Here is a 16,249-nt window from a genome sequence, read left to right as displayed (position 1 = left end):
ACATTCATTTTACGCTGCTCCTAGTGCACTGATGCTACGACATGCTGTTTGGGTAGTGTTGATTGAAGCTTTTGATAATCACAGTTCTTTGCAGCTGTTATGGTCTTATTGAAATATTAGAATATTAAAAGTCATGATTCATAAATCGGAACTCTAACAAAGACAACATAAGTTTGCATGAACTAGAGGGCACTGAATTAATAATTAATAATAGATGATCTTTAAGAACATGAGAAAATGTACAAACGAGAGCAGGCTATTTGGCTATCTAAGCTCATCTGGTTTCTGGTGGTTGATTGATCTGAGAACTTTGTCAAGTTGGGTCTATCTTTGTTTACATATTAAAACATAACTAGGTAGCCCATTCTGTAGCCTCTTTGTACTTCTGTTCTTTAAGTCCTGGTGGCTCTTCTTTGGTCTCTCTCCAGGGACATAACGCCTCTTTGGTGCTGTGATGACTTGCAACTGAAAGGTTGTGAAAGTGTCAGGTGGTCCTTTAACAGGGCAGAGACTGGCATTGAACTGGCCACCACGCACAATGCATCCACAATGCAAAAGAGCCATACTCCTCTGCATGTGTGTTTATAGAACTTTTTACCTCACGACAGGGGTCAGGATCCATACCACACAGTTACAGTTACACCTTTCCTGCAAGGCATATTAAAACAGCAAGCCTCATGATTTTGCACTGAAAAGGGACGCAAAAACAAAGCTCTTTATACTATTAGTTTGTTAACATATTATACATGTTCCGAAAATATTTGATGACTGTTGTAGCTCTCTTGTTATTATGCTGCTGAAATGATGCTGCAACTACAAAAGTGTTAGAAGCATCAGCATAATGAACACAGCAGATGCCACGTGTTAAGCTGATGGCATCAGTCTACATAGAAACAGTTGTTATAGCAGACATGTATTTATATTTGAAACATACATGAGGTGCTACTAGGTTAGAAAGTTTCCATTTTGTTTTCTTTGCCTTCCAGGAAGTCTATTACTGCTTTACTTCCTTTTCGATTTTACATTTTAATTTTGGGTCAAAGCATGTTACTGGTTGAAAAGCAGATCAGTCAATAGAAGGATATTGACAGAAAAGAAGCTAGTTAAGGGGTGGGGATAATTTCACCCTCCAGGAAGTGAAATATAGTCTAAAGTATGGCTTGCAAACAGAGATTCCTTAAACCTAGAGTAGTACCAGATATCATTTATAAAATGAAATACATGCTTTTCATTGAATCTGTTCTTACAGCCCTCCGCCTCCTGCCTTTAAACCCCACTTGGTTCATTTAAATCAATTCGAACACAAATCAGGCCCCACAGTTTCCTCAATTCCAGACACATTCTCAAATGGCTGAAATGGAGGGAGACAGGAACCAATTTACATGCAACGAGAGGGATTTTGGACCCATCCCAGCTAAACTACAAGAAACAATAGTAACAATATGACAGGTCCACCTTACCTTGCCACACAGCCACCAGTGCTTCTGATGACTTACTACAGGGGTGTCCAGTCACAGTGCTGGAGGGCCATTCCACCCCAGGTCAAATTAGATAATTAATAACTTCAGGGTCTGGATGGAGATCTTAGAACAGGGTTGGAAACAGACCAAGAGTGGAAGACTGCTGGGTTACACTCTCCTCCGCAGAGATCCAGGGTGTTACCACTTCCATCTCCACCTCCTCCACCTCCATCTCCACCTCCTCCACCTTCACTTCACCTTCACCTTCACCTTCTCCACCTCCACCTTCATCTACATGCAGAAAGCTGTCACCCTGTTATTAGTTCTAGTTGAAGTTACAGTTTCGTTCTAGTTGAAGTTCACTTCCAGATAACAGGCTATTGAACCTTCAGTGTACTTGTTTCAGTAGCTGTCACCTAACCAGGCTTTGCTCCTAAAGGGAACTCCAAGAGGAGCTTTCAAGTTGGCAGCGAGTTTTACTTCCCAAGCAAGTTTCAGTACCTGACTGGGAGGAAACAGACCAAGACTGCAAAGACGCATATTCGCCAAAAGGGGGCGCCATCTGCCAGGACAACTGAGGTAAGTCTGCAAGGATAAACAAGCCTACTCTGAATGTTGTATTTGAAGTCACCAGGAAATCAGATTTACTCACATTACATGGGTTTAACAAACTCATAACATTTTAACAATAGAAAAGCTCATTTAAAAGCTGCAGTGCCTGACAATTATGTCCAAATTGATATTAAATTATACAACCGGATACTGCTCTCTCATTGTTTTCTATAATCAGCCATTCTGTAATTGCTCAATAACGGAACAGCATTGCTGAGAGATGACACTAATTAATGACACCTGTTCTAAAACCACTGCTTCGAGCCCTGTTTTCAAAAAATAACTCTTCAGTGGACTACAATCATTATTAATTAATAAAGGTAAATTAATAAATAATTTTAGTAATAAAGGAACTCCGTTGTTCAAATAATTCCCTCAACCTTCTTTGGCTTTTGACTCAGTAGTTCCACTATTAACTCGTAACATGCCACAGCAATGCCATTATGCCTTATATATAAATCCTTGTGTCTGTTTGATCATCCTTTAACAGTAAACCTTTGTGTGCCTTTCTAATTTAATACTGATTGTGTGGATTTGCATTTTGTTATGTAGTTTCAGGTGAAGGGAACACAGACTTTCTCCTTGTTTGAAGTTGTGTGAATACTTTGTCATTCTCTTACCTAAACAGATTTGTTCCTGCATCATGCTGTCAGCAGTAAGGTGTTATATACAATATGTTACCTGCAAGATCATTTGTAGCACATGGAAGTAAAACAAAAATGTAAAGAAATCTGACTCTTCTTGCAACTTAAATAGTATCTAAACAACATCATAAACTAAAATAGCCTGAGAGGGGTTCCTGCTTAGTGGAGTATAAGCTTTTGACCAGGAATGAGCTACTTTATGGGGAACAGGGAACGATGCTATCCGCTGTCTCCCGTTGTTTGCTCAGGTTTTTGCACCTTAGCAGAATTGGGTTTTGAAGCCCAATAGTTCTCTCTCCAACATCATCCACTATGCAAACCTTATTTACTTCATATTCTTTCTCTGAATAGGATCCTGTGGCAGAGCAAAGCTCTGCCCTTTAAATTGGCAGGGATGGGGTTAACTTCCCCTACCTGCCTGGGTTTATTATGTTCAGGTGGCTGGGGTTGATTAGTTGATTAGGTTGATTAACGATCAATCAGCGCCCAGCCACCTGATATAAAAGGAGGCCTCTGCTTCTCATTTGGGGAGAGGGAGCTGAGGAAGCAGGTTGGGGGTTTTTTTGGTTGCTTGGAAAGTTTGAATCCAGTGAAGGCATTGCCCAGCCTGGAAATTGTTATTTTTGTAAGTTTTGCTTTTTGTCTTTCTTTGTGTTGAAATTGCTTTGTTTTGGCCCTTGTGCCCTTTCATTTTTGTGTTTATTAATAATAAAATAGTTATTTTTTTTGAACTGCAGTCTGTCTCTGGGCCTCTTTCCACTCGCCAACCTGCCACAGATCCATTCACGACTTCAAAAAGAAACAAAGGGGTTAATTTAATCAATACTCTGTCAGCATAACAGCTATCTTCGGTTATCCTGTACGGTGTAGACATTGCAAGGATAGTTCTCAGATGCCAGCCCCAGTGCTTGGTGTGGCAGATCCTAAAGAACGATAATCAATGTGCTGTGCATAAGGAGAGCTCATCTACTGTGACGGCTGTCCCAGAGCCTTCCACCTGTACTGTCTGGTGCCTCTGCTCACAGTCATCCCCAGGTGGGTAGGGGGGTACTCAGGGAACACTCGTTATTGCTGTCCAGTGCTATAATCCTGGGTTAGAAAATGTTCAACAAATAAGGGTTTACTGGAAGGCTACTGGAATAATAATGGATTATCTAAAGTGTTGGGGAAGTTACTTTATAGCTAATCTATTACAGTTGCAAGTTTCTTGAAGAAAACTGTAACTAACTACAGTTACAGGTACACAGTGTTACTTCTCAGGGATCATTTTTTTGGTTTGGTCAAGCTGCTGCTCAAAATATTATTTGTAGATTCAACAATTGAACCCACTCATCTCCTCTGATGCTATTTTCTGTCAAGATGATACTAGAAGCGTGTTCATGTGAGGTGTAAGGTTTGACTTGCACCCTTTGAAATGTTTTTTGATTTCTACAGCTATGGCTAAAAGCTTTGCATCACCCTATTTAAGTCATTTTGGTTCATGAAACCTTCTGAATAATGTTATGTTAACAAATTGAATTACATTTGTAGTTTTCCATCTACGTAACAAAAACTGAAAAAAAAAAAAAAAAATAGGGAAATTACATAGGGAATGTTACATTCAAAATCTAACCTAAAATACTGTACTGTTATTATGGCTTTTAGTATCATTTTGTAGTTTCTTTGATTGTTTGATTACTTAAAATCGAAAGGAGAGCTTTTACAATGAGGTGACAACTTTGTGAAGAAAGACAACAGAATGGATTCTGTTTACAAATATTCAGATGGCTTCCACTTTTTGGTTTTCATAAGTATTGTAACATCAAGAATTGGCAGTCTTAGTTTAATTAAAGCTGATTAGTTGACATATTTTCTACTTTACCCACAATTGTGTAAGGTTTTATGTTCCCCTATCGGTCAAATATGGACCAATCTAGTACCTCATTTTTACTACCCTTCACTTTTTGACATATTTTAAACATACCCACACCCCTCCCCCCAAACGTTATATGACATTAAATGACAAGCCGAGGAGTTTAAAAAGATGTATCCGATCACAGCAGTCCCTCAGTTGAAACCATGCCTCCATCCCTCCGCTATGTGTTTTCTTATGGGAACTAGCCTTGACCATATTGATACACTTCCTCTGGCACACCACTGACAAAATCATAACAACCTTCTTGAAAAGTGTTTAATACTTGGTGTTACATCTTAAAGGAAGGGGAGTATTGTTTTCTGGCATGTCTGACTGACCTAGTTGTTTCAGCGGTGCCCCAATATTTGCTTATTAGACTGCTGTATGGACTATGAAAACCTCTGTCCTACCCATTTGGTTGTTGTTTCAGTGGGACGTGGCGCTGCCAGTCCTGCAGTGAGAAGAGAGTCGAGAGCCCTCTGGCACAGACAGGACCTTTACTCCAGGCCCAGGATATTTTTAAACAATAAAATGTATGTCTTGTGTAGAATGTTGAATTGTGCTGCGGCAGGTAGCAGATAAAGATAACACTATGTAACACAATTTTTGTTCCTGGGTAGTAAGTGTTATTTCCTAATTACTTATGCCTCAAAAGTATGGCTATTATTCCCCACAAACTTTGCAGCATAATCGTAAATCTCAAAAAACTACTCGCTTCTAAATCTTTTGTAGTCATTTTTGTATTACTTTAGTATAAATACATGTTAATTTGGATTCATATGTTGTTTTTTTCTGACTTTATGTGAACGAAAAGACACACATTTGCCCGTTTTCCCATTGGAAATAGTGATATTTTGAAATATCACTGTCCTGGTCACAAAAGCAAAGTTTGTGGTGAATAATAACAATTTTCTATACTTTTGAGGCATAAGCAATTAGGAAATAACACTTACTACCCAGGAACCAAAAAAAAAAAAAAAAAAAAAAAAAAAAAAAAATTTGTTACACGGTGTAATCAGTATAAATGATGTTGAATAAAGCACTTTTTTTTTTTTTTTTTTTTTTTTTTTTTTTTTTTTTTTTTTTTTTTTTTTTTTTTCTTTTTTTGTTTTTTTTTTTTTTTTTTTTTTTTTTTTTTTTTTTTTTTTTTTTAACAAGAACTAATTCCATAAATCTTACCTGTGTTGCGTTTCCATTAAGGTAATTCAGCGACAAATCACCCAACAAGCAACAGCTTACCTCAACCTGATTGGGTCAAGGTGTCAAGTGAAATAGAGGGGTCACCATTAGATTAATTGATTACATATTTGCTATACCTCGTGTTTCTTTCAACCCTGCATGTGTGAAGCCTACATGGAAGGGCATTACAGGTAGGATTTATGGAGACTTCATTATCTTGAACCCATTTGAGCATCAGCTTTGTGTATAAAAAAATGTACAAACAAGAGAATGACATTTAGCCCATCAAGGCTTGTCTGGTTCCAAGTAACAGGTTGATCCCAACACTTCTTAAAGTCACCCAACAAATGAAAAACGTATCTTTATGAAAGCCATTCCATAACCTCATCACTCTCTTATTTCATTTAACTCTGATTTGATTAATCAAACTTTAACAGATTAAAAGCCCTTATAACCCTATAATGTTTTTTTATTTTGTTTCTTTTTTCGTTCACCAGGGTCCATTCATTGCTATTTTATTTGGGACCTGACTGTTTTGAATTGTAAACATTTTAAACCTGACATCTGTGCTGTGCACCGAACTCTATTTGCCTTGCACAGCTGGGGGTTAATAAAACAAGCGATTTGTTCTGGTAATTAAGAGTCGCCTGTTGCAGAGCAGAGAGCCAGCTGCTTCCAAACTACACTCACACTCAAGGTTTGGTGCTATGTAGCTGGTTAAATGATATAGTGCCTTAAAAATGACATTTTTTAAACTGTTTGTGAATTATGTTAAAATATGGTGCCGTTTAGTCCAGACATTGTTGGGAATCCAGTGTAAGAACAGTCTGTTCTGGGAGTGTATATGTTTAATGGTTTATACAAGTGACTCATTTATTAATTATTATCAGTGTTGGAAACTGTTATTGTTACAAATTATTTGAACAAAATGTTATCTAGTTATTACTTTGAACAAATGTAACCAGTGACAGTACAAATAGTTACTTCTCAGGCACAGTTCACATAGAGTTTGGTCAGGCTGCAGCCTTAAAATATTCTTTGAAGATCCAACTATCAAACCCACTCGCTCCCTCCTCGGAAGCTATTTTCCAGCATGATGATATGAAAAGCGTGTTCATGTGACATGTAAGGTTTGACTCCAAGTGTTAAATTGATTTCTGATTTCCACGTTATGCATTAGCCGTAGTCCTTTTCTTATGTAACTAAAAGTACGTACAGTGCATCATTTTTTTTACATAGTGTAATTGTGTGGTTAGCGCTGCTGCCTCACAGCGCCAGGGTCGTGGGTTCGATTCTAGCCCTGGGGTCTGTCTGTGTGGAGTTTGCATGTTCTCCCCGTGTTCGCGTGGATTTTCTCTGGGTACTCCGGTTTCCTCCAACAGTCGAAAGACATGTGTCACTCTAAATTACCCTGTGTGTGTGTGGTGCCCTGCGATGGACTGGCGTCCTGTCCAGGGTGTAGTCCTGCCTTGCTCACTGTGTCTGTCGGGTTAGACTTTGGCTCACCGCGACCCTTATAGGATTAAGAGGTTAATGTGAACGGATGGATGGATTATTACCTGTCTGAAAAAGGAACCATTATAGTGATTAAAAAATGTAATCAAATTACAGTAAAGTTTTGCTCCCCAACATTGCTTATTATGAATATGAGCACAGAATTTAGTAGCTGTTAATGTGGTCGTATCTATTTTGTATTATAACCAGTGTTTCTGTTTTTAGGTTTTAAATAATAAACACAGACAAAATGAAAAAAACTCCTGAAACCAAAAAAACAAAACAAAACAAAAAAACAGTGTTTTTATCCTACACTACATCAGAACAGCAGAGATGACTTTTTCCCATACCATACAATTTCTTTTAAAATCATCTTCACTTGATTAAGGAATATTTTGGGTCTCATCTTTTTTTTTCGTTCTCTCTATAAAATGTTTAAGATGTATTGATTATATAATACATAAAGAGCCGTATGGAATAAAAGACAGAAGACTTTACATTCAAGCAGATGTCTCATATCCTATATGTGCATTTCATTGTGGTTCTTTGTATTAATCCCTTTAATGTGATCAGGAAAAACATTAAGAAATTGATAGTTCACTACAATTAGAAAATAAAATACCTACTTTTGCCACCGGTACCTAGATAGAAATAAACCTCCAATTTAGACAAGTCCATTGTGTTAACATCCTGCTGTTAAATGGTTTACAAAGAAATCTTTGTCTCTGGTATCTGAATCTGAAAGACTTTTCCTACTTAGATTAAAAATTCATGGGTGATATACCGTTTATGATGAATAAATATTTGTAACTAAGATAAACAGGCTCTCAAATATAATCTCAGATTGAAAGTCTTTTAAAGAACTGCAGTTGTTGACTTCAGATAAAGCATAGTGAAAGGTAACGCACTCTCTCCCTGCCCCGTCTCCTTGCAGCGCTGCATTGACGGGATCCTAAGATGGGTCTTTCAGAACATCTCCCCCTTGTTGCAGGGATGTCCTCTTTTACACCCAGGAGTTCAAAAGCGGATGTCAGCAAGCTACAGACCTCTGGAGGACATGTGCCAACACTACATGTGTCCACTTGAGCTCATTAGGTGACTGCCTGGTAGGGTCCATTTTACACGAAGGATAGAAACAGTCCCTGTCGGTTTAAACCCATGGAAGCATTCGAGCCAATGCGATGCTCCCTCTGGAATCCCCAGCAAAGACCACTGACTTTGCACAGCCAGGATGCAAACCTGCACTCCCCTGACTGTATGACTCACCCTGCACACCACACAGCTGGGCTTTTACCAGACATGCCTCTGTGAGACCCCTGGATTAAACACTGATAAACATTTAAGAATATTGGCCATTTTTTATAGCCTGTAGTGTTGTTACTTTTTTATGATGCACGGCAACATTAATGTGGATGAGACTACATGTGTACATAAATAATAATTGAATTCATAAGCTTAATAAATATTGAATACATAATTTGTACTGAACATGCTCTGTATAAACACATCTATATTTGACATGCATAGCTTTGACAACTATTAAACGTTTTTAAAAAATTTGAAACATTTAACACTTGGAAAATGTAAAAACTTTAAACTATGAACAGTTCAGGTGCATATCCAAATTACTGGATGAAAACTTTCATTAATCATTATTTCCATGTGATTCATGGGAGATGAATAAATCAAACACAAGATCTGTAAAGCGGTAGTGGGTCAGAGATTCTGAATGTGACGCTGCAACTAGAAATCAAATAAGGGAAGACAATGGCTGTAGAGTATTATTGGGTGTTTTACACATAATATACCACTGATTGTAGGTAGTTAGCAAACTATACTGACCAAAACAATGTGCAGAGAGTTACAATGCAGTTTAAATAGTGGGATTTTAGCTGCACAGGAAAAATCAAATGCTTGTTCTTGATTTGTAGAACTCTTTAATTGAAATGTGATATAGAGTTATTTTCAGTGATTGTTTCAATTCTTATAAAAGCCATCATGTTGGTGTAATGGTCAGGTCAGATGCATGGGAGGAGAGGAGGGCTGGGGGAGGAGTTTGCACGCCAAGTTTAAATCTGCTAGCTTACTGAACACCTGTTTAGTTTCTACTAGCTTGATTAGCTTGTCCTTGAAAGTCTTGTGTCAGCAGAATCTGCTTAGCCCTGTCTTACAGTCTTGGCAGGACCTTCAGAGGATGGATGCCTCGTTAATGAGAACTCTGCAAACAACTTTTAAATGCACAATACATGTCTCATTCAAAGCTGAAGGATTTTCATTAAATCCATGTTTATTAAACATTAAATACAAAAGAAAATATTAAAAGTGTACAAAGCAAGTAATAAATAAAATGGGTTGACAATTAAATATCATGTTGCAATCTGAAAATCCCTGGAAAGGGTGGCTGAGTGTAATTCACAGAAAGATAGCTGTCATTCCAGGTTACTGATTACTTTAACAGGAGAGGGGGTCAGAGCACTTTCACTGTGTCAGGTGTTAATGGTATGGGTTCCTGAAACTTTCAATGAATCAAAAATGAATAGCCTGTTTTTTTTATTAAGAAATATTACCTACTAGGGAAATATGATTATGTATAGACCTTTTTTTCATCAAAACTGCTCTGCAATTCTTTCTCTTGGTCTTAATCTTCTTCTGTTTCCAGTTTCTTGTGGGGAGGTCTTAGGCAAGTTAGCAGTCCATTTTTAGTCCTTCTTGTTACCAGCTTTTATCCCATTTATATACAGGGTGATTCAGAATTCTGTCAACATTGTTGTTTTCTATTGTTTTCAATTCTACATACATGTTGACATTATTGAGCAACCCTCTGGGGAAACTATCACAGAGTGTCTATATCATAGACTTTGCATATCTTCCTTCACGTACCCTCAAGTGAAGTATGAATCATCCTGTATAACTGTGTGTGTACTGCAATGACAAGTCTCATCACTGTGGTAATTAGGTATTCCCGGGGCAGCATCTGAACTGGGGTGACTTCAATTTGTTGTTTTCCTGAGCAGTGGTTCCGTGCCTGGCTGTGCAGCTGTTTGCCAAACAGGCTTGTTCGGTTTCAGACCTTTGACTCCACCCTGTTCTCGTCTCTCTATGTGGAGACAGGGGTACTGGCAATCCCTCTCATGTTTCACTGGACCTCCTGCGCCAGGCTCTTATTTCACTGTGTAAACAGAGATGACAGCCATGAGTTCACCACATGAGTGCATTAGGAAATGCATTCTCATTTTCTTTTGAGAAAATAAAATATTGCAAAATATTGCAAACTTCCTAAGGTTAAGAGAGTGTATTAACATTAAACACTCAATTGAAACGCTTACTGAAGGTAAACATTCAATTGATCCGAAGAAAGATCACACTTCCATGCAGTTCACAATGGTGAAAGATCACACTTCCATGCAGTTCACATTGTTGATTAAAAGAAAGATCACACTTCCATGCAGTTCACAGTGTTGATTAAAAGAAAGATCACACTTCCATGCAGTTCACAATGGTGAAAGATCACACTTCCATGCAGTTCACAACGTTGATTAAAAAAAAAAAAAATCACACTTACATGTTACATCTTTCTTCGGTGCTCCTCCTGTACCTCAGGAAATTGAGTTTTTTCAGGAATGAAGGGATCTTGAGCTTTGGCCTCAAGCGAAGTGGGGCTGAGCTGCAAAGGGAGAGACAGAAAGTGAGAGTGATAAGAAGTCCAGATTTGTCTCTTTTTCCAGAGACTGTTCATATCCTGAGATAGATGGATATCTAAGGACAAACCGTTCAAAAAACAGCATATGTATTGTTACTTCCAATATGTAATAACTTGTAAATGACTATCTTCTATAGAGTGCTGTATGGGAGATGTATGCACATTGTATTACATGTGTTATACAGTGCTAAACCATGGTTATCCCAAACCCCAATCCCAGAGTTGGCTGGCCTCCTTTCCATGTTCATAATGAATGTATTGTATAATCATGGTGAGGTCAGGATTGAAAATGATGACGCAAAATTTGAACATTAGGTGGTAATGATGTGGATGTTGATGTTGAATGTGACCACTGCCAAATAATGGATGTTTATTATGATGTTTTCAGTATTTAGAAATCATGACCTAGTGAAGTTTTAAAAATGGTCTTTCCACTTGTGTATCATGTCTTCATTGTGGTCATGGTAGGAAGTGTAACATTGATCACAATGAAAAATGCTACTGGCATTTCTCTAGCCCTTTTCAACAGGTTCTTCTGTCATAGCATATACCAGCCATAATCTGAACAATTTATAGATTTCCAGTTTCTTAACTGCAAAAAGGGTTTAGTAGACATTCCACCTAAAACTCAGTCAGCATGAGATGTAATCAGAATGAACCTAGCTTCCCTGATCCTGACCCCTATCCCTGGTGTTCCATCAACTTATAGGTTGAAATTGTGTAGTTGCTGATACTGAGCATGCATGATGATTAACTAGCGATATTCTAGCTTGAAGAAGGGGTAATACCTATAAGTCAGCTAGAAAAGTGACAGTCGACTAATTGCACCCTTCAAACTAACTACTATATTTCATATCCTGACTCCGGATTCTGAAATAAATGCAAAAAACACTGGGCTTACCATTCAGGCTGCCCCTCAGTGAGCACTTTGATCTGGTCCTCCTGCTCCTCTTCCTCCTCCTCCTCCTCCTCGTTCTCTGGTATCTGGTTCCACACCACAGTGTCCACCCACAGCACCTCCTGCAGTCTGAGCCCTCGTCCCACACTGGTTGTCTGCCGACACAGCGGGCAGCAGAGTGTGAGCATGCCTACCCTCTCCCGCGCCACGCAGACCAGGCACTCCATGCAGAACGCGTGGCCGCAGTGCAGCAGGCGAGGCTCGCGGCCGCAGCGGGAGTAGGGCAGGTAGCACACCCCGCACTCCATCTCCTCGGATGGCACCATTGCTAACTGGATCTGGGTTTGGGTAGATGACAGGTTAACTAGGTTAACGGACAAAGAACTGACTGTCAGATCTCCAAATGTTGGACTGTAAATCCGTCAAATCTCCATTTCTTTTGTATACCTGGGAAATGCTATCGCAACTGTTTAAATAATGTACCTGTAATTTTTCTTTTCATTGTTAACATCCTGACTACTTTTTACACTTATAATGTTAAGGTCTGTTTCAAAACTCTTTTCAAAATGGCCGCTCTAGTGCACTGATAGTGCAAGGATCATTGCCCACATTGTCAAACAGGTAACACAGCAATAATGGTCCATGAGGTGGTACGGAACAGAAAAGCCAGAGAACTTGTTATGTTTATTTTAAAAATTTTAAAAATTGGAAAATGTGACCTTTCAAAATCCAATATGAAATACTGTACCACTAATTTGGCTTCCGGGTTGACTTTTGCAATACCATTTTGTGGTATCAAGTAACTGGTCTAAATACCGACAAATACAGGCATCTTATAAATATTAAATCAGGACCACAAGAAGTTTATGACTTCTAACACTGAGCATAAACTTTGAGGTCTAAATTGAAATCAACATTTCAACTAATGTCTGCATCAGTGTCATGGTTTTACTATATATGTAGTATATACTGGTAGATTTAGGATCAGTTGATCAATCACTGGTCAATTCTTTTACGCAAAGAAACAAGCTAATCGTGGAGGAATGTAACTCTTCTTGTTTTGGTCTTTTGTTACTCAGATCAGCTGTGCTTACAATGACAACATGTGTGTTATTGGGACTCAATGTCAATGCACAGATTAAAGTCAAAATAAAATACAAAAATTCTGGTGAGTTAAATGTCTAAAACATTTTTTGGCCAGCAAGAGAAGTTGTGGAAGTGGTTAGGTTTCTGGGAGTCCCACCTGGTAATTATTGGTCCTTCCTTCACATGTTGAAAGATCTGCAATCTCATTGAGTCCATCATGCATTCCCAGTATATTCTATGCTACAGATATCATGGATATGTATAATATATAATATATATGTTTCTATAATGTAATCAATATCAATGCCTTGTCAGCCTATTTCTTACATATTTATTTTTCATACAGTACACAAATAAAAAACAATCAGCATAATTGAAATTGGTGAGGGCATTTTACTTCTAGTTTCAGTCTTAGAAAACAATTGCAAATTCATATGAAATGTTACTATTTTCATGTAATCTTTTATCAAAAAAAATCACTTTATCAGTAAAGAAAACGCCCCAACCAAACAAAAAAGAATACCTCAGAATCTGAGTTCAGTTCCAGCCAATAAATCCTCACAGCTCCCAAAAGTGTCTCTTTGGGGTCCTCCAGGACAGACAGGCAGGCAGGCACTCGGGCAGGCAGGCAGGCAGGCTGAGTTTTGGGAGCCTAGATGACTTGAAGGGAGTTTAAAAACAATCTGGGGTGAAAGGGGTGGGCTCATAATGTGTTTATGCAGATGGACTATTGTTTGGTAACAGTTGGCTTGTGGCAGGTGGAGGAGCCATTAAACACTTACCCAGTCATGGCCTGGAGGCTAAGTTGCTAAGGCAACAAGGAGGCCACAACCAAGCTGATAACCCACCCTCTGAAGTAAAAAACAAATACAAATTTGCAAAGATATTTTGAGTTTGATATGAGCTCCCTGAAATATGCTCCCTTGTAAAAACCCTACATTTGTTTAAAACTATAAATATTCAAGGACCTACTAAAACAAACCTGATAATCATTCTAATGGGATAGGGGTTCTCATGTACAGACAAGTTCAAATAACAACGCACTGGCCAGCAGATGTGCCTCTGAAAACTCAAGTAAAAAAAGTACCTTTCAAAAACAAGAAAAGGAGACCGTCAAGTGATCTAGAAAAACAATACATATGACAATGTCATTTCATTGCCTCAGTCGTCAACCATGTCTCCATTCAGCAGCACAGCTGACACCCCCAAGAAAAAGACAATCCTTTTCTATCCTGACTTTGTGGATGCCATTGTGTAGTTTGCCATGCTTCCGCCAAACAGATTTTGCATGTGTATTGGTAGAGAGGAACGAGAGTCTGAGGGTCTATTGTGACATGGCACTGTGCTAGTCACACTCCTAAGAGCTGCTCAGTAAGGGGTGCAGCAGATGAATTGCAGGAGATGGGATCAGAAACACCAGAACTTTATGTGGGGTGAGGTGGTATCATAATAAAGGGCTCTAGTCAAAGTTAAAATGAAGTCTAGAAAATTAAACAAAGTTTTAATGCTAATGAGAGGCAAGCCTGTTAAAGGGACTAGGCAGAAATATTTGTTTTGTAATGCAATGTCCCTTTTATACATTTCAATATGGTTTTACAGTCCCTTTTTTAATGCTGATGTTTTTTTCAGATAGATTTTCTTAATTTTATAAGTATTTGGTGCATTGCTCTCTCCTCCAGGCTTTCGCTGCTGAACAGTTAGATTTAACATATGTTCTGCTATCCTGCTTTAATCAAAGTGGACAAATATTTTCTCTTAAAGGGGCCCTATTCAGCCTTTCTCAGTGCAATAGAATGTGTTTAAAAACAAAATAAAGAAATGGATGGGAATCAGAGACAAGCAGTGAAGAGGAAACTCATTAATGGTTTGGAGATCGATGTTAAAACCGGAAATGAAAGAATGTATCACATTTTATTTACTAAAGCTATATTGTAAAGATTAGTGATTTAATACTATAGAACAGTCATGTTGAAAGCTATAATTATTGGGTTTTACCCCCTGTGCCTAATTTAGTGATCGCAGCTGGGCCTCTTTTTGTCAGCTAATCCTGGCCCGCAGTTACTTAACAATGTGCATCACCCAGAATCGCATTAGGCAAGAATACTGTTATTAGATTAAACCGTCCCTTTGACATTTAGCTCCCTGAGGTAATCTGTGTAAAGAGTTGCTGTGTGTTTGCATAACAAAGGAACTGCAATGTGATGAGTCCAATCCTGCTTTGATTGCCAGAGCTCAACATCCAGGTGCTTCTGAATTTTCAATATAAGAACCTAATTCTTTAGACATTTAACTATAAAGCTTTACTTTTCGACTTCATTTTTGATGATTCTGGATGTCCTTTCAGTTCAAATACAGTTTGGTAGTTTTAAATACTGTAGGAGGTTTGTTATAAATCTTTGGTTAAAAAAAAAAAAAAAAAAATCAAGATGAAAAATCTATAAAATGTTTAGTACAAAACACCACGCCTTTTAAAACTTTGCCACCAAGAAACATTTATATTGTGTATTTCAATCAATCAATCAATCAATCTTTATTTTTGTATAGTGCTTTTACCGGGATGCGCCAAAAAGCGCTTTACATGATAAAAAAACACATACAAATATATATATATATATATATATATATATATATATATATATATATATATATATATATATATATATATATATAATCAGCAATAAAACACACATACTAAATAAATAAATTAAATAAAATTAAATTGGTGTGTTGTATTAAAATTGTGAAGCAGTTACATTGAAAATGTACACATATTGAAGTTATGTGTACATGGTCTATTATTAAAAGTACAATGCAATAGTTTAGTGTTTTTTTTTCACTTATATTTTAGCAATCTGTATAGTCTAGTCAAATGCCCAAAATGTGCAATATGTAATGAACAATGTACAAAAAGTATTTGCACCCCCCCTCAGAACACTTGCCAACTAAATATCTTGGTATTCCTGAATAGACAATTGTCAGCCTATTTAATGCACGAAAAAGATGAGTGAGCTGATTTTCTATCAATAACCGTGGGTAGACAGTGGCTCATTAACCTCATTTATTAACTGGAATAGCTCTGCAGAGATGTAAAACCTCATTGACAAACATACCAGCATTCCATTTAAATGAACAGACATTTAAGACCCTAAGCTGAAGGTAGCTGAAGCCAAGATTTGACCTTGCTTTTCAAACCTCCATTTGTACAGTAACAGAAAGCTTCCAGTATCTTTTTTTTTTTTTTTTTTTAATCATAAGACATTTGAAAGTGAAGGTATAACAGCG

The 16,249-nt window shown here is 37.8% G+C and overlaps 1 protein-coding gene across 1 annotated transcript; it reads right to left on the bottom strand.

The window, feature by feature from the left end:
- Positions 1-9,629: 9,629 nt before the first annotated feature.
- im:7152348 (uncharacterized protein LOC559250 homolog) lies at positions 9,630-13,580 on the bottom strand. The gene is made up of 4 exons (XM_041264867.1): positions 13,491-13,580; positions 11,885-12,219; positions 10,846-10,947; positions 9,630-10,452 (listed from the first exon to the last, which is right to left on the bottom strand). The coding sequence occupies exons 2-4, from the start codon at positions 12,205-12,207 to the stop codon at positions 10,413-10,415; spliced, it is 465 nt and encodes a 154-aa protein (XP_041120801.1). The 5' UTR covers positions 12,208-12,219; positions 13,491-13,580; the 3' UTR covers positions 9,630-10,412.
- Positions 13,581-16,249: the final 2,669 nt, after the last annotated feature.

The sequence above is a fragment of the Polyodon spathula genome, chromosome 11 (assembly GCF_017654505.1).
Source record: "Polyodon spathula isolate WHYD16114869_AA chromosome 11, ASM1765450v1, whole genome shotgun sequence".
Taxonomy (NCBI): domain Eukaryota; kingdom Metazoa; phylum Chordata; class Actinopteri; order Acipenseriformes; family Polyodontidae; genus Polyodon; species Polyodon spathula.
The sequence above is the reverse complement of the archived record's forward strand: the minus strand, read 5'-3'. Positions and strand labels throughout refer to the sequence as shown.